General features: G+C 48.4%; 1 protein-coding gene and 1 long non-coding RNA gene across 47 annotated transcripts in view; one reads left to right on the top strand and one right to left on the bottom strand.

Annotated features, from left to right (window-relative positions):
• Positions 1–111: 111 nt before the first annotated feature.
• LOC106996921 (uncharacterized) lies at positions 112–6,178 on the top strand. 5 transcript variants are annotated; one of them, XR_001443019.3, is made up of 3 exons: positions 112–272; positions 4,540–4,734; positions 5,936–6,178. It is a non-coding gene; the product is annotated as an uncharacterized LOC106996921 (long non-coding RNA). The 5 variants fall into 5 exon arrangements; XR_013413937.1 differs by having other exon boundaries at positions 4,921–6,178; XR_013413938.1 differs by having other exon boundaries at positions 112–621; positions 4,921–6,178.
• Positions 6,124–21,366, bottom strand: part of ARIH2 (ariadne RBR E3 ubiquitin protein ligase 2) — a 72,093-nt gene continuing 56,850 nt past the window's right edge. For 18 of the 42 annotated variants that reach the window (XM_077992767.1, XM_077992768.1, XM_077992782.1 and 15 more), the window contains 8 exons: positions 18,776–18,893; positions 17,758–17,808; positions 17,646–17,667; positions 12,705–12,856; positions 11,847–11,990; positions 10,577–10,645; positions 8,708–8,791; positions 6,124–8,485 (listed from right to left, as the gene is read on the bottom strand). In XM_077992767.1, coding sequence (XP_077848893.1) covers positions 8,414–8,485; positions 8,708–8,791; positions 10,577–10,645; positions 11,847–11,990; positions 12,705–12,856; positions 17,646–17,667; positions 17,758–17,808; positions 18,776–18,893 — 712 coding nt within the window. In that variant the 3' untranslated portion in view covers positions 6,124–8,413. Of the gene's footprint in view, positions 8,486–8,707; positions 8,792–10,576; positions 10,667–11,846; positions 11,991–12,704; positions 12,857–17,576; positions 17,668–17,747; positions 17,809–18,775; positions 18,894–21,366 lie in introns of all 42 variants that reach the window. The other 24 variants (XM_077992786.1, XM_077992770.1, XM_077992787.1 and 21 more) reach the window with 7 other exon arrangements.

The raw sequence follows: 21,366 nt of genomic DNA, 5'->3' as shown, positions 1-21,366 counted from the left end.
GGGCTGGGGAGCGCAGGGCGGAGGAGGCAGCACTGGGATGACTCAACAGTGCGGCATTTGGGGGCGCCACGGAGGCCGGTACTGCGTAAGCGGCGATAGGGTAGGACCCACAGTCTCCTTGCAAGCGTTCTTGGAGCTCGGTTTGGCGGTCGGTCCGGATCTCCCGGGGAGTCCTGCCGGAGTGAGGCAGGCCTTAGGAAGAAGCTGCCTGATATGCAGGGTTGCATAGGCAGTCAGAGAGTGCATCCTGGAGGAGCCCTGGCATCAGGAAGGTGAGCCCCCCATGGCAACCCGCAGGAATGAGCCAGTGCTCAGGTGTATGAAACACTCCTTGCATCAAAGCTGGCACGTGTGAAGAGGCGGGAAGGGACTCTTCCACAACCGAGACACCATTACCTCAGAGAAAAATTAAACAGATTATCACCAAAAACGGGGTGGGGGGAAGACATACCTACCAGTGGTCAAGTGCCAAGGAATCCCTGCTCTTCGAGAGCTGGTTATCCTCAGGAAGAGATTACTACACGCCCTCAGGGCAGAAGCTGACCCCACTCCCTGAGGTGGACTTGGAGGCAAGAGCAACACTTTTAAGGCAGGTCACACTGGTGGTTTCTCCCTACCCTGGTAAGACGCCCCTACCTCTTCTCCCATCTCCTCTCCCTTCCCCACAGCAAAGCATAGTCTGCATTTTCTAGTCCCCTCAAGTCAAGGCAGGCCAGGGGCTCCAAGGGCAGGCCCACTTCTTTCTTCCAAGATTTTTTTTGTGTGTGTGTGACGGAGTCTCACTCTGTCGTCCAGGCTGGAGTGCAGTGGCGCGATCTTGGCTCACTGCAACCTCTGCCTCCCGGGTTCAAGCGATTCTCCTGCCTCAGCCTACCGAATAGCTGAAACTACAGGCATGCGCCACCATGGCGGGCCAATTTTTTTTTTTTTGTATTTTTATTATTTTTTTATTGTATTTTTTTTTGTTTTTGTTTTTTTGAAATGGAATCTTGCTGTGTCGCCCAGGCTGGAGTGCAGTGGCACAATCTCAGCTCACTGCAAGCTTCGCCTCCCAGGTTTACGCCATTCTCCAGCCTCAGCCTCCCAAGTAGCTGGGACTACAGGCACCCGCCACCACACCTGGCTAATTTTTTTTGTATTTTTAGTAGAGACAGGGTTTCACCATGTCAGCCAGGATGGTCTCAATCTCCTGACCCGTGATCTGTCTGTCTTGGCCTCCCAAAGTGCTGGGATTACAGGCATGAGCCACCATGCCCGGCTTTTTTTGTATTTTTAGTAGAGACACGGTTTCACCATGTTGGCCAGGCTGGTCTCCAACTGCTGACCTCAAGTGACCCGCCCACCTCGGCCTCCCAAACTGCTGGGATTACAGGCGTGAGCCACACCACCCAGCCTTTTTCCCAAGACTTTACACAGAGTGGCTGTTTTCACGATTCAAGCACATGTGGGCATCCACTAATCCAGCCACCCTCAGGGACCACTTTGGTCAATCTCCTTAGGATAGGATAGATGAACACTGCTTCACAAAAGGAGAGTTTCTGTTTCCAGACAGAAAGGGAACAGGCAGCAATGGGAGGTCTTGTGGCTTAGCCAAGGCTGGGGTGCTAACTACACACACCAGCAGCCCAGTATTTCACTTCAGATGGAGTGGGAACTTACAGCTCTGAAGGCAACCAGGGAGGCCTGGACTTCTGCAGAGGCAGAGGCCAAGGCAGTGAAGACCTGCCCCTCCCCACTAAAATGAATTCTAAAATAAATGTAATTGCTGCTAAAGAAATGTTTCTGATTCGAATAGATGAAAATTCTATTACCAATTTAAGACTGTTCAAATTCCCTGCAGCTTATCATTAATCCACCCTAGTTAGGCCAAAAGTCTCTCAATTTCTGAGTAGTAGTACGATAGAAACAAGTCAGATTTTCTAAAATCATATGAATCACTTAAATTCTTTTTTTTTCTTTTTTTGAGACCGAGTCTCACTCTTTTTTTTTTTTTTTTTTTTTTTTTAGGCGGAGTCTCGCTCTGTCGCCCAGGCTGGAGTGCAGTGGCCAGATCTCAGCTCACTGCAAGCTCCGCCTCCCGGGTTTACGCCATTCTCCTGCCTCAGCCTCCCGAGTAGCTGGGACTACAGGCGCCCGCCACCTCGCCCGGCTAGTTTTTTGTATTTTTAGTAGAGACGGGGTTTCACCGTGTTAGCCAGGATGGTCTCGATCTCCTGACCTCGTGATCCACCCGTCTCGGCCTCCCAAAGTGCTGGGATTACAGGCTTGAGCCACCGCGCCCGGCCAGAGTCTCACTCTTTTGCCCAGACTGGAGTACAGTGGCGCAATCTCAGTTCATTGCAACCTCCACCTCCCTGGTTCAAGCGATTCTCCTGCCTCAGCCTCCCAAGTAGCTGGGATTACAGGTGCTGTACCACAATGTCTGGCTTTTTTTCTTTTGAGATGGAGTCTTGCTCTGTTGCCTAGGCTGGAGTGCAGTGGCACAATCTCGGCTCACTACAACCTCTGCCTCCCAGGTTCAAGCAATTCTCCTGCCTCAGCCTCCCAAGTAGCTGGGACTACAGGTGCCCACCACAATGCCCGGCTAATTTTTGCATTTTTAGTAGAGACAGGGTTTCACTATGTTGGCCAGGCTGGTCTCAAACTCATGACCTCAGGTGTTCCACCCACCTCAGCCTCACAAAGTGCTGGGCTTACAGGCATAAGCCACCGCATCCAGCCCAAATCTCCTAAATTCTTAAATATAATAAATACCAACCAACAGAACCACAATTTTACCAAGGATCTCATGGTTTTCACATACCTTTTTTGGAATGAAATTGAGACTATTTCCCTCTAGCCTTTTTTCCTCCCCAAGACAGAGTCTTGCTCTGTCGCCCAGGCAGGAGTGCAGTGGCTCGATCTCGGCTCACTGCCACCTCCGCGCCTCCTGGGTTCAAGCAATTCTCCTGCCTCAGCCTCCCAAGTAGCTGGGATTACAGGTGCGTGCCACCACGCCCGGCTAATTTTTTTTTTTTTTTTTAAGACGGAGTCTCGCTCTGTCACCCAGGCTGGAGTGCAGTGGCCGGATCTCAGCTCACTGCAAGCTCCGCCTCCCGGGTCTACGCCATTCTCCTGCCTCAGCCTCCCCAGTAGCTGGGACTACAGGCGCCCGCCACCTCGCCCGGCTAGTTTTTTGTATTTTTTTAGTAGAGACGGGGTTTCACTGTGTTAGCCAGGCTAGTCTCGATCTCCTGACGTTGTGATCCGCCCGTCTCGGCCTCCCAAAGTGCTGGATTACAGGCTTGAGCCACCGCGACCGGCCACGCCCAGCTAATTTTTATATTTTTAGTAGAGATGAGGTTTTACCGTGTTGGCCAGGTTGGTCTCAAACTCCTGACCTTGTGATCCGCCCACCTCAGCCTCCCAAAGTGCTGGATTACAGGCATGACTCACCACACCCGGCCCCTCTAGTCTTTTAAAAACTAGAATTTGATCACCATAAAATCTGTACTTTGCTTAACCTATTTTCCTGAACTCCATTCTTACACCTATTACCTGAGTTAGGCCTATCACTAAGCAAAGGTACTGATAGCTCATTGCCAGAAAACAGAAAGCAAGCAGGTTGCAGGGCTGCTCCATCTGCTGTCAGCTGTGGGAATTTCACAACCACATCAGAAACCAGAATTTCTGTCTTTTAAAAGCCTGGTCCTTTGATGCCATGGCAGTACACACTACCAAATCCAGGCCTTCTATTTATCTGTGTTCTTTTTTCTTTTTCTTTTTGAGACAGAGTCTCGCTCTGTCACCCAGGCTGGAGTGCAGTGGCCCAATCTCGGCTCACTGCAAGCTCCGCCTCCCAGGTTCACGCTTCTCCTGCCTCAGCCTCCCGAGTAGCTGGGACTACAGGCGCCTGCCACTACGCCCAGCTAATTTTTTTTTTTTTTTTTTTTTTTTTTTTTTTTGTAGTAGAGATGGGGTTTCACTGTGTTAGCCAGGATGGTCTTGATCTCCTGACCTTGTGATCCGCCTGCCTCGGTCTCCCAAAGTGCTGGGATTACACTCTTGAGCCACCATGCCCGGCCTTTTTTTTTTTTGAGATGGAGTCTCGCTCTGTTGCGCCCAGGCTGGAGTGCAGTGGTGCAATCTCAGCTCACTGCAACCTCTGCCTCCTGGGTTCAAGCTATTCCCCTGCCTCAGCCTCTAGAGTAGCTGAGATTACAGGCATCCACCACCATGTCTGGCTTTTTTTGTTTATTTTAATAGAGACGGGGTTTCACCATGTTGGTCAGGCTGGTCTCGAACTCCTGACCACAGGTGATCCACCCCCCTCGACCTCCCAAAGTGCTGGGATTACAGACGTGAGCCACCGTGCCCGGATTGTTTTTAAGACAGTGTCTTGCTCTGTCACCGAGACTGGAGTGCAGTGGTGTGATCATGGCTTACTGCAGCACCTATCCCGCAGGTCCAAGCAATCCTCCTAGCTCAGCCTCCCAAGTAGCTGGGATTACAGGTGTGCAGCACCACACCCAGCTGATTTTTATTTATTTATTTTCGTAGGAAGAGGTCTCCCTATGTCATCCAGGCTGGTCATGAACTCCTGGAGCTCAAGCAATTCTCCAGTCTCAGCCTCCTGAAGTGCTGGGATTATAGGCATGAGCAACCACGCGAGTCCCCTAGCTCTTATTTTAAGTGGCTGTGTAATGTGGATGATGACAGCACCTACCTCAAGCGGCTGCTGTGAGGACTAAATGGGTATGTTCTCAGTTAATGTTAATGTGATTGTCTTGTGAGGTCCCACTTCTATCCCTTTCTATCCCGCCCCAAGCAGAGCCCATTATACAGGAGATGCTCAGATGCTTATTGTGTGGACCCCTGTGGGCTACATGGAAAATCCCTCCTCTTGACTTCGCTAGAAGGTGCTATCTTGTCTCTTTTTAGGATTGCCAAGGCTATGGTACCAAGGCCATAGTACCCTGGACCCAGTCGTCTGCAGGAGTGGCCCTGAGCATGGGTGGTCCTTGGCTCCTGGCCTAGCTGCTCCAGTACAAACATTCACTAGTGGACTGGGCGCAGTGGCTTATGCCTGTAATCCCAGCACTTTGGGAGGCCAAGCCAGGAAGACAGCTTGAACTCAGGAGTTTGAGACCAGTCTGGGCAACATGGCAAGACCCTGTCTCTACAAAAAAATATAAAAATTAGGGGAGCAAGGTGGCACACACTAGTCCCAGCTACTCGGAGGGCTGAAGCAGAATGATGTTTGAGCCCAGGAGTGGAGGCTGCAGTGAGCAGAAATCATGCCACTATACTACAGTCTGGGCAATAGAGCGAGACTGTCTCAAAACAAAAAACATTCACTAGTGATCAATTCCTTCTGTGTCCCCCATGGACCAGAAGCTCCTGGAAGGTAAAGCACATGAATCACTTGCATACCACTGTATGCCCAGGTGCCAAGCGTAGGGCTTGGCACACCTGAGGTCCACAGGAAGAGCTGCGGAGTTCAGACTGGCAATGTATGAGGTCTGTTCTAGCCACAGGTGCCCTGTGCTTGTTGCCCACAGCTATGGAGCCTCCACTCTACCCTTGAGCTACTTACCACTGACACTATTGCCACTTCTGACACCACAAATGTGGACCCCTTAATCCAAACCTCATTTCCTGTCCTTCACCCTTGAGATTAGACTCTACACTTGTTTCTGCCCCAAGTTGTCTCTTCACAACCCTCAGGGCTCCCGTGAAGCTAGAGTTCGCCCTGCCATACTCCACAGCCCTACATTCTCATGTCTACTTTGGAGGGGCCCAGAGGTCTTAGAATGGGGGGGGGGGTTGGGACATTTATATCAGTACCCTACCACAACCCTGGGATCTGTTTGTGATGGGGAATGATTCAGCCTGTACAACCCAGGGAAGGAGAGGAGAGCTGAAAACTGCCAGGATTTTCTACTTCATTCCACAGGGATCACAGGTGCCCTCTCCCCCAACAGCCAGAAAGGGAAAACAGAGCCGAATTTGGCCACTGGGGCCTCCCCAGCCCTCTGGAAGAAGGGGCTGACTGATAGGAAGGCACTCCTCTGGTGTTCACTGGCCAGACCCCTGTGGGCTCAGAAGACTACCTAGACCCCATGAAGAAACACTCTGGACACATTTTTATAATCAGAAACTTACAGTTTATTGTGAATAAACCACTCAACTTTGAGCAGATGACACTGCCTCAATTAACTTTTTCTTTGAAGAAAAACAAAGAGATATGGTAAATTCATGAAAATACTGTGTCCTTTCTCTTCTACCCTTTGTAGGGCAGAAAAATTCTGCCTGACCTTTCCCATCTTCCTGATGATGTTGACAAACAACAGACACTGGGGGCACAGGAGGGGGCTCTACACAGGCCAAGAGCTACAGGCTACAGTCTGAGCACAGAAAACCCTGCAGCTCCAGCATCCAGGGCCACAGCTAGACACAAGTGCAGAATCTGGCAGCCCTGCAGCCCAGACAATGCCCAGGGTGTGATTTAGGGTGCAGAGCTGCAACTCAGATCCCGTGCCATGGCAGTATCACAGGAAGGACTTGATGGAGAGGTAAAGGCTCCAGACGCCAGGATATTTATTCCTTGTGCCAATAGAGCATTCACACCTGACCTCCAGGTCCTGCAGCAGGTACTCTCCTCGTTCAGTTAGCGCCCCACTGTTCCATTCTGGGTTCATCCGCTATACTCCTAATTTGTTCTCCCAATCCACCCCACAGTCTCTCCCTTGCTGGGGACAACACAGGAAGAGACAAAACCTGAGGAAGGAGAAAGGGAACCTGCAACCAGCCATGGATCTCATGATTCCATGAGTCACAGCTATCCTGTGTCTTTAAGAATGACTGTTTTATAGCTTACATGGTACCTGGGAAATTGCTGACTTGCAGGTGAAATATACGAATACCAAATAATTTCTATCATAATATTCACAGATCTCTGTATATCAGCTCTCCCTGGAGGTCAAGCAGGTGTGGGAGAGTATAGACTGCTCTACCTGCCCTAGAGTGGAAGCATTGAACAAAGCCACAAAAACCCCAGAGATCACAGATCTAACTTTTCAATGGCCCACAGGACCAGGTTCAGGACAGGTAGGACACCAGGCAAACCACTTGTTCCCTTGCACTTCACTGTGCGAAAACTGGTCTGTTCCTCTGGCCAGACCCTTCTTAGTACAGGATCTGAGACCACAAACCAAGGAGTCCCATGGCCTTGGACTCCCAGACCCTAGGATGGTATCCCTCTGACAGCTGGAACCAGGCAAGGGGGAACACACCTCAGCCTCAGAGCAGCCTCTGGACACGCTCCAGGTAACACGAAAATAACCTGTGAAAACGTGGTCCCCGTACCAGAAAGGCCAGTGCCCTAGGGAAGGCTATCCTGAATTCTGACCCTGATGTTTGCCAAAGGAGAGTGCAGCAAGACAGTGTCAAGTTTGGCCAAATGTGACCCTGCTCAGAGCTATACCACTTGAATACTGGCACAAAAGAAAGGACCAAGGTAAAGCAAATTTATTTGGGAGGAACAATTCCCTTCAAAAGTAGATCCCTATCTTTAGGAGACAAAAGGAAATGCTGTGATGAACCTATGCCCCCTAGTTTGGGGGGCCACAGGCCCACCCCCATTCTGCTGTGGGCTCTAGCCTCAGTAGCCAGATCCAGGTAAACCTCAGTTTCAAGAATAAAGGTGAGCCACAGACATGCAGCACCACCAGAGACAACAACACCCTGTGGTAAGAAGACCATGTTCTGAACTGTCTCCGTACCACCATGGTAAGGCAGGAGGCATGCTGTGACTCCTTGTGCTCCGTGCCCACTGCACAGGCCAGTTTAATTCCCTGCCATCTGCCACCCATGCTCTTCCTTTAGGACTCCAACTCTGGCCAAACAAATGTGAATCTGGAAAGCAGAGGCCAAAGGCCCTCTTGCAGTACAGACATTTTCAGGTGGGTAGGCAGCATATGTTACATTCTAAGTAAAAGAGCTAGAGGGTAAAACACTCCAACGCCAATTTATTTTCAAAAAGGGCTCTGTGTTATCCTATAGTTTGCCTTTGTTTTTTTTTTTTTTTTTTTTTTTGGTATAATTGTACAACCTTTGAAAGTTACATAAGTTGTAATGATCTAATACTATTAATAGCCATTCAGAAAACACGTTCCCTCCCTCCCAACAACCATCCAGGGGGAAATAAAAGTCCTGAAAAGAGGCCAGTTCAACATGGCCTCTACCCTGGTAGAAACAAAAAGTGAAAAGAGAAGAAAACAAAAATCAACTAAGAGGTGTTGCCAGTGTCTCTCAGGAGTGGGGCCCTGGCTGTCGCCTGGGGTCATGAAAGGCAGAGCCTGCAGCATGCAGTATGGCAGCCGGGAGACCTTGTGGCCACATCTTCCTCACCCCGGCACATCCACATCCCAACTTAGGTGTCATGGAAATCTTTCAGCAGGGTTCTCCTCCGCTGCTCCGCTATATGCATCTGGTTCTCCAAGTCCTGCATCAGAGAAACAAGGTGTATGCTTGCATGGCCCAGGCCTGGGAGCAAGGAGTAGCCAAAGCCACAAACACCCTCCAGGACCTCCAAGGAGTAAAAAACACCGCCCTTCCCATTCTTAGCAGCAGCTTCCAATGCATAAGCCAACAACCCTGTCACCTATTACCAGGTCAGTCCTCCTTTACCTGCAATATAGAATCCAAGAGGACAGTAGGCACTTACCCCTCTGTCATAGCTGTCTGCACGCTCCACTTTCCATGAGAGGTTTTCGATCTCAGCCTCCAGCTGAGCCTGCTGGTATTCAAACTGCATAGGCAGAGCAGGAGGGTCAAAAGGTGAGTGGGCTATGGCTGGGGCAGGGCCTGTACACAGGGTGGGCACATGCAGCACCTCAGGCTCAAGAACTACAGACAATCCTGATACTGTCCTCAGAAAGCAGTGTTATTCCCTGTGCCCAGAGCCAGAATCCAAACAAAAGGCTATCCAAACAGCAAGGCCACACTCACCCTCCACCCCTAAAAGGTCCACTCCACCCTCCACACTCCCAAAGGAAGGGGAAGAATTTAAGTCACTAAAGAGAACACTCCCAACATGAAAGGGAATGGATGCTGTAAAAAATAAGTCAAACGAGCCGGGCGCGGTGGCTCAAGCCTGTAATCCCAGCACTTTGGGAGGCCGAGACGGGCGGATCACGAGGTCAGGAGATCGAGACCATCCTGGCTAACACGGTGAAACCCCGTCTCTACTAAAAAATACAAAAAACTAGCCGGGCGAGGTGGCGGGCGCCTGTAGTCCCAGCTACTCGGGAGGCTGAGGCAGGAGAATGGCGGGAACCCGGGAGACAGAGCTTGCAGTGAGCCGAGATCCGGCCACTGCACTCCAGCCTGGGCGACAGAGCGAGACTCTGTCTCCAGAAAAAAAAAAAAAAAAAAAAAATAAGTCAAACGAATATACTCAGACACTATCACTTCATTTTTTTCTAGTCCTTCTGCAAATCAAGAGCCTTAAAACTACTCAAACTTACTTAGTAATTATACATCTAAGAAGATACAGCTTTATGCACAAAAATGTTCCTCAATGTACTATTTATAGTAGCGAAACAAAGAATAAATGTCCCAAGTGATGGTACAATCATGATGACACATTTATGCAACCATTAACAAAATGGTATTTACCAGGCGGGTAAATCATAACAGCTATAACAATAAACTTTATAACAATAAAATGTTGTTTTTTATATATAACCTTGATTATATATACACAATATTAATTTTAAAAGGCTGGAAAATGCTGACAGTGGTAATTTCTTTCCAGACAATGTAAATGCTTTTCTGTTTTCCAGCATTTAAACAAAAATGTGAATTACTAGTTTATTAACATTTATTGGGCCGGGCGCGGTGGCTCATGCCTGTAATCCCAGCACTTTGGGAGGCCGAGACGGGCGGATTACGAGGTCAGGAGATAGAGACCATCCTGGCTAACACGGTGAAACCCCGCCTCTACTAAAAAATACAAAAAACTAGCCGGGCAAGGTGGCGGGCGCCTGTAGTCCCAGCTACTCGGGAGGCTGAGGCAGGAGAATAGCGTAAACCCGGGAGGCGGAGCTTGCAGTGAGCTGAGATCCGGCCACTGCACTCCAGCCTGGGAGACAGAGCGAGACTCCGTCTCAAAAAAAAAAAAAAAAAAGTATTGTTACTGGTAGTAACAATAAATTCATATTCAAATTCAACTCTAAGATGAAGAATTAAACAAGGTATAAAACAGTCAAATATATCTTAAGGACATGCATGCTAAATATCCCTCCCAAGCATGGGCACTAGTGGCCTCCCACTGGCCACAGACCTTTTTAGCCAATCGCCCTTTAAATATAGTTGTTCAGAGGATTAGGTGCATGTGTCTTACATTACACAAAATAACAGCACCTGAGATATATTTTGGAGGTGCCCAGAGTAGAAGTGGAATTTTGCAATTAGAGTTTTAACTTTGCCCTCCCAATGACCAGGGTCTGGTCCTCACTCTCCTGCAAAGTGCTGGTAGAGAAGGGCACCTTTGAGGCTAACAGGACAGAGTAGAAAAATTGCTTTGCCTTACCAGCTTCTTCCTGGGTCCGGACTCCATGTAATATGCATATGGGTAGGTGTACTGCAGGGTGTATCGACACTGCAACAGGAGAGAAGGGACCTGTGTCTGTGATTCTAAGCTACCTGCATCTCAGGTGGCTCTTACAATTCCTACCCTCCACATGCAAATGAGCTTAGCTCTATAGGTATGGGCCTGAAAGAAATTATACCAAGCCAAATAGAGATGAATTGTGAAAAGATATGGGGAAAAAACAAACAAACAACAATGGTCACAGAACACCCAGTTTCTTTTACAAAGTGATTACCAGCAGCTGCCTCAATAGCTTTTCCCTCTTGAGTAGGACATCAGAGTCAACACATCTATCTCAATGCTTAGCCAAAGACAACCTTTTTTTTTTTTTTTGAAACAAGGTTTCATTCTGATGCCTAGGCTGGAATGCAGTGGTGCGATTCCCACTCACTGCAAACTCTGCCTCCCAGACTCAAGCGATCCTCCCACATCAGCCTTCCAAGTAGCCAGGACTACAGGAGTGCATCACCAGACCAGGCGAATTTTTGTATTTTTTTGTAGAGATGGGGTTTTCTCATGTTGCCCAGGCTGGTCTCAAACTCCTGGGCTCAAGCAATCCATCTGCTTTGGCCTTCCAAAGTGCTGGGATCATAGGCGTGAGACACTGCACCCTGCCCAATCTTTTTTTTTTTTTTTTCTTGAGACAGAGTCTTGCTTTATCACCCAGACTGGAGTGCAATGATCTCAGCTCACTGCAGCCTCTAACTCCTAGGTTCAAGCAATTCTCGTGCCTCCCAAGTAGCTGGAACTACAGGCATGTGCCCCCATGCCCAGCTAACTTTTGTATTTTTAGTAGAGACGGGGTTTCACCATGTTGGCCAGGCTGGTCTCAAACTCCTGACCTCAAGTGATCCGCCCACCTCGGCTTCCCAAAGTGCTGGGATTACAGGGGTGAGCCACCACGCCCGGCACTTCAGACAATCTTTTATTTTCCTTTGAGTGATGCATACACAGGACAAAAGGAGAAGAAAAGTGCTCTAGTTTTCCCTACAGGCAGAGGCAGTGCAACACTCTTATAAATCCCCTGGACATCCAGCAGAGGACTGGGTCCTTGATGGGCACAGCACATGAAGATGTAGATCCACAAGCAGAAGCATGAAAGGCTGCACAGGGTGCTAAAATACTCTCTTTCAACAGGGCTTCCCACTTTCAGAGGTTGTGACAGAGCCAGGCACTGGATCAGGGATAGGATGAGTGAAGTGGTAGATACCTTGGCCAAGAGCTTGGCAGCATTCTGTAGGTATTGCCAGTCGATCCATGTCCCCAGATTGTTCATGACCCTCTCCTGAATCTTCTCGTGAATCCGCTGGTATGTCTGTGCCTCAAGCTGCAAGCTTTTGTTGTGGTTTTCCCACTACAGGGCACAGAAGGGGAAAACCACACGAGTCCCACGAAGGTGCAGAGGTCTACACAAGAGTTCAGGATAGACACCTTGCTGGCAGGACATGGCCATAGACTCCTGTAACTTATTCCCCAAAGTGCAAGAGCAGGTCTTCTTCAGTCCATCCTTCTAACCTGTCCAGAACAGCCGTATGCCTACCAGATCACTCTACCCTTCTGGGTCAATGGGACTCCAGCCCTGACGACTATGCAAAGCTAGGCCCCTGATGGTCTACTGTGATTAGAGACCATTATGCATGGTGCTCTTTGGGCTTCTGAAGGGCTCCCTGGGAGAAACTGCTTTCCAAATTTGACTACTAAGATGATACTATGGGAACAGATTGTGAGGACAGAAAGAAAAAAATAAATAAAAATTAAAAACGTTGAAAAAAGAAAAAAAAAAAAGATGGCACTAGATGGAAAAGACTGCCTGATGGCCCCTCATTGTCCTTCAATCCATCATTCAACCAAGGTCAGTACCAGGTCCTTCCCTGTTGGCTGGAGATATACCCTGTAGAGCTTGAAAGGCACATCTACAGAGCTAGCACCCAGGGATACCGCAGGAGCTCCATTCACTGACTTCTATGTGCACAGGCTGGCTCTGTCTACCAGTCCCCTGGGAATCCCACCAGCAGGCCAAGTGGAAGAAGCCTACCCTGTAGGGGAAGGTACAGGGGAGGACACCTACCCTCTCAAAGTAGAATAAGTACTTCTTGAGGGCTTCCCTCGCCTGGGCTTGTTGGCTCTGGTTCACAATGTCAGGATTCTCCTTGTAACGACTACACTCATAGTATTCACTGCCATGAGTCTTCCAATCTCCTAGACACATCCAGCAGAAGTCTGTGCAGAACAGAGGAAGAGTCATTTACATCTACAAGACAACTCCACTTTCCTCTATAGGCAGAGGAGAGAGACAGTCAGACCCTGCTCCCAAAGGGGTCACCTGAACAGAACTTCCCAAGGGGGCCTCTTTCCTGAAGGAATGTGCACCTCTCATCCCTGTCACATCCTACTGTCCTTGTAGTCTGTACTTGCTGATAGGAACAAAAGCCTATGGATAATTTCTATTCCATGAGCACATGTGCCATGTGTTTTATTAATCTAATACAGGCAGATGCTGACTGTACAGACTACTGGTCTGCTATGTCAATGCCACTATGAGAAGCAGGAACTTGTCCAACTGAGGCCCACCTGACTGTCTAAATGCACATCATCAGTACAAACTGACCTCCCTACTGCTTCCTACCCTCACACTTGTCCTAGAAAGATTTTTGTATATGAAGCTAAGAATAAAGGCTTTTCCCCTTTTTCTTCTATTTTAAAGAACACATTTCTTATTTTTCTTTTGAGACAAACTCTCACTCTGTCACCCAGGCTGGAGTGCAGTGGCACGATCTCGGCTTACTGCAACCTCTGCATTCCAGGTTCAAGCGATTCACTTGCCTCAGCCTCCCGAGTAGCTGGGACGACAGGTGCCCGACAACATGCTGGCTAATTTTTGTATTTTTAGTAGAGATGGGGCTTCACCATGTTGGCTAGGCTGGTCTCGAACCCCCAATGTTCAGTGATCTGCCCATCTCTGCCTCTCAAAGTGCTGGGATTACAGGCATGAGCCACTGCGCGTGACAAATAACACATTTCTATAAAACCTAGAGCTATCCAATGGTTCATAATCAGAACTATGATTCTGCTTTCGTGGTAGCTCACACCTGTAATCCCAGTACTCTGGGAGGCCAAGGCAGGTGGATCACTTGAGGTCAGGAATTTGAGACCAGCCTGGCCAACATGGTGAAACCCCCATCTCTATTAAAGAAAAATACATACATATATATATACACACACACACACACACACACACACACACAAATTAGCCAGGTGTGGTGGCATGTGCCAGTAGCTACTTGGGAGGCTGAAGCACGAGAACTGGTTAAACCTGCAGGGCGGAGATTGTGAGCTGAGATTGCACCACTGCACTCCAGCCTGGGTGACAGAGCAAGACCTTGTCTCAAAAAAAAAAAATGCTTTTTTTTTCTATATGTTTAAAGAATTATTGTTAGATGCTCAAAGAATTATTGCAGTCGAATGGAGAGAAGCCAACCATAGTTCTGTTGGATGAACAATGGCCTGTTGATATTCTGCATTCCATGAGCACATGGGCTATGTGCCTTGTTATATCTTTGTCAAGCCTGCTATGAGAAGCAAAACTTGTCTAAGTGAGGTCCTCCTGGTTGTCTAGAACACACATTGTGTGTTCTAATAATACCTTATTCGATTTTATATCTGGCCTATTCTGCCTCTTCCAGAGACCCTGACAGAGTAACTCCTGTTTCTCAGGATTCAATCTCCTGGGATAACTTGGCTTACTGACTTACCAAAAAATGAGGCTCTTGAATAATTTTAGGGAAGCCAAAGCAAAACCCGGAGACCCAGAGGTTGTTCCACTTCTCTCCTGGGAGCCTTCACCTAATAGTGGCAACACTGCCCTCTCCTTAATTAGCTAGGTGTGCTTGCTACCATTTTAAACAATACAGGCCGGGCGTGGTGGCTCACGCCTGTAATCCAAGCACTTTGGGAGGCCAAGGCGGGCTAATCACGAGGTCAGAGTTCAAGACCAGCCTGGCCAACATGGTGAAACCATGTCTCTAACAAAAATACAAAAAATTAGCTGGGTATAGTGGCGGGTGCCTATAATCTCAGCTACTTGGGAGGCTGAGGCAGGAGAATTGCTTGAACCCAGGAGGCAGAGGTTGCAGTGGGCCGAGATTGCACCATTGCACTCTATCCCCGGAGACAGAGTGAGATTCCATCAAAAATTAGCTGGGTGTGGTGGCATGTGACTGCAATTCCAGCTACTCCAGAGGCCCAGCAGGATAACTGCTTGAACCTCGGAGGTGGAGGTTGCAGTGAGACGAGATCGCGCCACTGCACTCAGCCCTGGGTGACAGAGTGAGACTCCGTCTCGAAAAAAACAAACAAACAAACAAACAAAAAAACCACCACATTCCTTAGGGTTGCCCATATAGGTGATATAAATATACAGCAAAGAAAGAGATGGCAGTTTTTTTTTTGAGATGGAGTCTCGCTCTATCACCCAGGCTGGAGTTCAGTAGCACAATCTCGGTTCACTATGACTTCTACCTCCTGGATTCAAGTGATTCTTGTGAGATGGCAGTTAACTCTGGGTGTCAAGCGATATGGACACCCATGGGGCTTCTCAGGCACTAGAAACGTGGTGGGTGCTGGGGTGTTTGTCATTATTCTTTAAACTCTATGTGTCTTTTGCATTGTTCTAAGTGTATGATACACTTCTCTCTCTGATATATACAAAGAAAAAGAGAAGGAAAGAGTGTGGCCCCGCTGGGTGCGCTGGCTCAAGCCTGTAATCCCAGCACTTTGGGAGGCCGAGGCAGGTGGATCACAAGGTCAGGAGATCGAGACCATCCTGGCTAACATGGTGAAACCCCGTCTCTACTAAAAATACAAAAAGAAATTAGCTGGGCGTGGTGGCGGGCGCCTGTAGTCCCAACTACTCCAGAAGTTGAGGCGGGAGAATGGCGTGAACCCGGGAGGCGGAGCTTGCAGTGCGCTGAGATCGCGCCACTGCACTCCAGCCTGGATGACAGAGCTTCTCTGTCTCAAAAAAAAAAAAAGGGGGGGGGGCGTGGCCCCATGGAAGAAATATGCCACTAGCCATGGCCTATCTTCATTCGGCACTGCAGAGTCAATGTTACTGTCTAAGTCCCTGCCATGACCACTCTGATTAAAAGGGCTCCTGGGGCCGGGCACGGTGGCTCACACCTGTAATCCCAGCACTTTGGGAGGTCAAGGCAGGCAGACTGCCTGAGGTCAGAAGTTCGAGACCAGCCTGGACAACATGGTGAAACCCCGTCTATACTAAGAACACAAAAATTATCCAGGTGTGGTGGTGGGCGCCTGTAATTGCAGCTACTGGGGAGGCTGAGGTGGAATTGCTCGAACCCAGGAGGCAGATGTTGCAGTGAGCCAAGATTGCGCCATTGCATTCCAGCCTGAGTGACGAGCAAAACTCCATCTTTGGGGGGGAAAAAAAAAGGCCAGGCACGGTGGTTCACGCCTATAATCCCAGCACATTGAGAGGCCGAGGCAGGTGGATCCCCTGAGGTCAAGAGTTTTTTTTGTTTTGTTTTTTTTTTGAGACGGAGTCTCACTTTGTCGCACAGGCTGGAGTGCAGTGGCGTGATCTCGGCTCACTATAAGCTCCGCCTCCCGGGTTCATGCCATTCTCCTCCCTCAGCCTCCCGAGTAGCTGGGACTACATACAAGCGCCTGCCACCACGCTCGGCTAATTTTTTGTATTTTTAATAGAGACAGGGTTTCACTGTGTTAGCCAGGATGGTCTCGATCTCCTGACCTCGTGATCCGCCTGTCTCGGCCTCCCAAAGTGCTGGGATTACAGGCGTGAGCCACTGCGCCCGGCCGAAGTCAAGAGTTTGACACCAGCCTGGCTAACATGGTGAAACCCCGTCTCTACTAAAAATACAAAAAAGTAGCCAGGTGTGGTGGTGAGTCCCTGTAATCCCAGCTACTCAGGAGGCTGTGGTGGCAGAATTGCTTAAACCCAGGAGGTAGAGGTTGCAGTGAGCCAAGATCATGCCACTGCACTCCAGCCTGGGCGACAGAGTGAGACACTGTCTCAAAAAATAAAGAAAAGAGGGTTCCTGGAAATAGCATTTGCACAGGCCCTTACAAAGCAAAACTCTCGGTCAGGCGCAGTGGCTCACTCCTGTAGTCCCAGCACTTTGGGAGGCCAAGGTAGGCAGATCACCTGAGGTCAGGAGTTTGAGACGAGCCTGGCCAACATGGCAAAACTCCGTCTCTACTAAAAATACAGAAATTAGCCAGGCGCAGTGGTAGATGCCTGTAATCCCAGCTACTCGAAAGGCTGAGGCAGGAGGACTGCTTGAAACCAGGAGATGGAGGTTACAGTGAGCTGAGATTGCATCACTAAACTTCATGGGTGAAAGAGTGAGATTCCTTCACACACAGAAAAGAAACTCTCAGACTCTCAGGGGCTCCTGATGAGCATCAAAGCAGCTGTGTAGGAGAGACCCACTTGGACATATTTTCTACTTGAAGGGATTCTGTTTCTTCAGCTGACCTGGCCGCGTGGCATACAAAACCAATGGGTTCTAGCTATGTAAATTATTCCTGATCGATGAAGGAGGTCTGAAAGGTTAAATCAAAACCCCCACTATTGTAAAACAGCAAGGGAAAACCATTATTTTACTACTTCTGGTAAAAGTATCTACAAGGTAGCACAGATAAGCCCCAAGCTACTTACCTGCCTTGGCAAAAAAGTGAAAGTAACACCCTGAAATCATCTTCTTGGATAACTGAGGATCATGAGGATTATCCCAAACTTGACGTCTGACTACATGTGTTAGCAAGATAGCAGTGGGATTGTAAGAGGGACCAAAAAATAGAAAATAAAAAAAAAAAAAGCTACTTTATGCCAGTTACTGTGACTGTTAAGTGACTGAGGCTCTTCTATGTTTTGTCATTTCATGGCAGAAGTACTCACTTAAATAGTAACGGAGACCCAACCACAAGAAAGTGCCACTGGGCCTTACACACCAAGCTTGGAACTCACCGTGTTTACACTTGGAGCATTGCTGTCAGAGGGAAACAGAAGAGAACACATTAAGGGCACACTGACCAAAGGTTCCATGTCACACATACAAAGTGCAGAGGCTTCTGCTCACCATGTGATTGCAGCCTCCATTCTTCTCAATGCAGATGTTGCACTTGGGACACTGAGGAGACAGAAGGGTGCCATTAGGCTCACATACCACCAGGTTGGTTTTAAGACAAATTACACAAAGCTCCTGGCACCTGTGCCCAGTTGCTCATCATGCGAGCACTTCTGGGGAGGAGCATCTCACTTAAATGTGGCAGGTCACTGAGGCTGGAACAGTAATTCAAGGAAATGACGTCAGCATATTTGGCCTTGAAACGCTTCAAGCACCAGCTGAACCCCAGTAAGTCTTCCACCATCTGCCCCTGCCACGAAGCTGCTCAGATTAAGCACAGGTTGAATCAGCAGAAAACCTGCCTTCTTGAGAGGACTGGCAAAGAAGCACAGGAGCTGCCACAATGGATTCAGTCATGGTCAGCTTGCCTGAACTTCTGCTTCGAGAAGAGGGTAAGGAAACCACATCTAAAGCTCCTCTCTACCATTTGAGAGATGCCAGCAACCTGAAGCAGCAATGCAGAGACCAGTCTGATGCTGTGATCTCCCACTGCTATGAAGTCGACCATGTTTAATAATGTTGTTATTAAAACTGTGCTTGTGAGTGCATACTCTGTGAGTGACTGACAAAGGGTAGAGTGGCCCCTAGAGCCCGCGGACCATACTTTCCCACGGGAAACTTCAAAATGAGTATCGTGCAGGTCTGAGCTTGCATTACAGCCTTACTATGTATCAAGTATGACTATTAACCACCTCCTTTTCAGAGCTGTTAAAGACTGGTAGTTCTCTTCTAATTAGTTCCCCCTTTTCTGGCATTTTGGCATTTCATAATAATAAAGAAAAAATGCACCCAATGCATCCTGTGATAAACTGCTACAAGCTGCCAACTCTGCATGAAGGTCCCCAAGCCCCAGTCCTCAGGAAGGGCCCTGGGGCTCTGGGTATTCTGCTCTCAGATGGCAAATCTCCAAGGCTAGGCCCTGGGCAGCAATGAGAGGGCAGATCCATGAGAGGTAAAATACAATCCTTACGTCTTTAGTGTGAGCACTAATGTAGTTGGCTGTTTCAGAGTCGTCTGCACACTTCGTGAGCCATTTCCGGATCGTGGCGCAGTCTGTGGGTGCATGATACATCTGACGACACTTGAAACTTAAAATTGGAAAAGAAAAACATTCAAATATTCATTAAGTCAGGGTCCCATGTTTAAAATTTTCCTTTTATCCAAGTTAACAAATCATGAATTAGAACTTTTCTTTACTTTTTTTTTTTTGAGACGGAGTCTCGCTTTGTCGTCAGGCTGGAGTGCAGTGGCGCAATCTCGGCTTACTGCAAGGTCCGCCTCCTGGCTTCACACCATTCTCCTGCCTCAGCTTCCCAAGTAGCTGGGACTATAGGCGCCCGCCACAACACCGGGATAATTTTTTGTATTTTTAGTAGAGACGGGTTTCCCCGTGTTAGCCAGGATGGTCTCGATCTCCTGACCTTGTGATCCGCCTACCTCAGCCTCCCAAAGTGCTGGGATTACAGGCGTGAACCACTGCGCCCAGCCTAATTTTTGTATTTTTAGTAGAGATGGGGTTTCACCATGTTGGCCAGGATGGTCTTCATCTCTCTCTTTTTTTTTTTTTTTTTTTTTTTTTGAGACGGAGTCTCGCTTTGTCGCCCAGGCTGGAGTGCAGTCGCCGGATCTCAGCTCACTGCAAGCTCCGCCTCCCGGGTTTACGCCATTCTCCTGCCTCAGCCTCCCGAGTAGCTGGGACTACAGGCGCCCACCACCTCGCCCGGCTAGTTTTTTGTATTTTTAGTAGAGACGGGGTTTCACCGTATTAGCCAGGATGGTCTCGATCTCCTGACCTCGTGATCCGCCCGTCTCGGCCTCCCAAAGTGCTGGGATTACAGGCTTGAGCCACCGCGCCCGGCCCGGTCTTCATCTCTTGACCTTATGATCTGCTCGCCTCGGTCTCCCAAAGTGCTGGGATTACAGGTGTGGGCCATCCTGCCTGGTCTAGAGCTTTTCAAATAGGTAAAGTTCTCTCTCAAGGCCCATGGAACCTTTACTTACTCATGAGTTATACTGAAATACTGCATGAATGTCTCTTCAACTTAAGCCTTTGTAAGACATGCTCTAACATGCACAAATAAAATGTTTCTGTAGGCCGAGTGCAATGGTTCATGCTTGTAATCCTAGTACTATGGAAGGTCAAGATGGGAGGACTGCTTAAGCCCAAGAGTTTGAAGCCAGCCTGGACAACATGGTGAGACCGCATCTCTACAAAAAATGAAAAAACTAGCCAGGTGTGGTGGCATGTGTCTGTAGTCCCAGCTATTAGAGAGTCTAAGGTAGGAGGATTGCCTGAGCTCTGGAGGTCAAGGCTGCAGTGAGCTGTATTTGCATCACTGTACTACAACGTGGGCAACTGAGAGAGACCCTGTTTAAAAAAAAAAAAAAGGATTGCTTTAGACCAGGAGTTTGAGACCAACGTAGGCAACATACGAAGACCCTGCCTCTACAATCTTTTTTTTTTTGAGACGGAGTTTCGCTCTTGTCACCCAGGCTGGAGTGCAATGGCATGATCTCGGCTCACTGCAACCTCTGCTTCCCTGGTTCAAGTGATTTTCCTGCCTCAGCCTCCTGAGTAGCTGAGATTACAGGCTCCTGCCACTACACCTGGCTAATTTTTGTATTTTTAGTAGAGACGGGATTTCATCATGTTGGCCAGGCTAGTCTTGAATTCCTGACCTTAGGTGATCCACTCGCCTCGGCCTCCTCAAGTGCTGGGGTCACAGGTGTGAGCCACTGCACCTGGCCTCTACAACAAATTTTTAAAAATTAGCCGGGCATCTGTAGTTTCAGCTACCTGGAAGGCTAAGGCAGAAGGATCACTTCATACCAGGGGTTTGAGGCTGCAGTGAGCTATGCTATGTATGTTAAATATCTTGTTTAAACATCTTGTTTACCAACCCCCAAGATGTCAAACACAGAGCTATGACTCTCATAGGGCATGGTGAGGTGCTCTGAGAAGGACTCCTTAGCTCAGACCTAAGGCAGGATTGAGATCCATTTCTGGGAGTCTCATCTGATTTCCCAGCCAGACATGCACACAAGGATGCACAAATGCCAGAACTTGCAAAATCTGTAGGGTCATGATATAGCTGATGACACTGAAACTTAAAACAGAAAAAAAAAAAAAAAAGACTCCAATATTCGTCGGGCTAGGCTTCCATATTTTCAATTTTTCTTTGGTGGAGGCCAACAGTACTTCGTGGCTAGAAAAGGCCCTCAGGCAAATACCCAGGGAAGTAACTTCATAAAGTGGGACACAAGGATAAAGAACCATTACAAGGAGTCTCTCTGAATCGCTGTGATCCTGGTGGCTGCCTGATTTAAAATGAAAGAACCACTACATTAGTGATTCTTAATCTTCGGTGTCAATAATGTTTTGAAATACAGGCATGTGCACACACACACATCTCATTTTCCAAGCAGTTTCTCTGAAGCCCCACCATGAATATTCCAGGGAGGTATGATTAGGACAGATCTGGGCCTAAATTATGGTTCTACTATTTACTAGGTTTACCTTGTACCTTGATATCTTCATAGAATATAAGGGTCATAGCCAGG

This window comes from Macaca mulatta, chromosome 2, assembly GCF_049350105.2.
Source record: "Macaca mulatta isolate MMU2019108-1 chromosome 2, T2T-MMU8v2.0, whole genome shotgun sequence".
Classification (NCBI taxonomy): domain Eukaryota; kingdom Metazoa; phylum Chordata; class Mammalia; order Primates; family Cercopithecidae; genus Macaca; species Macaca mulatta.
Note: the sequence above shows the minus strand (reverse complement) of the source record. Positions and strands in the feature narration are given on the sequence as shown.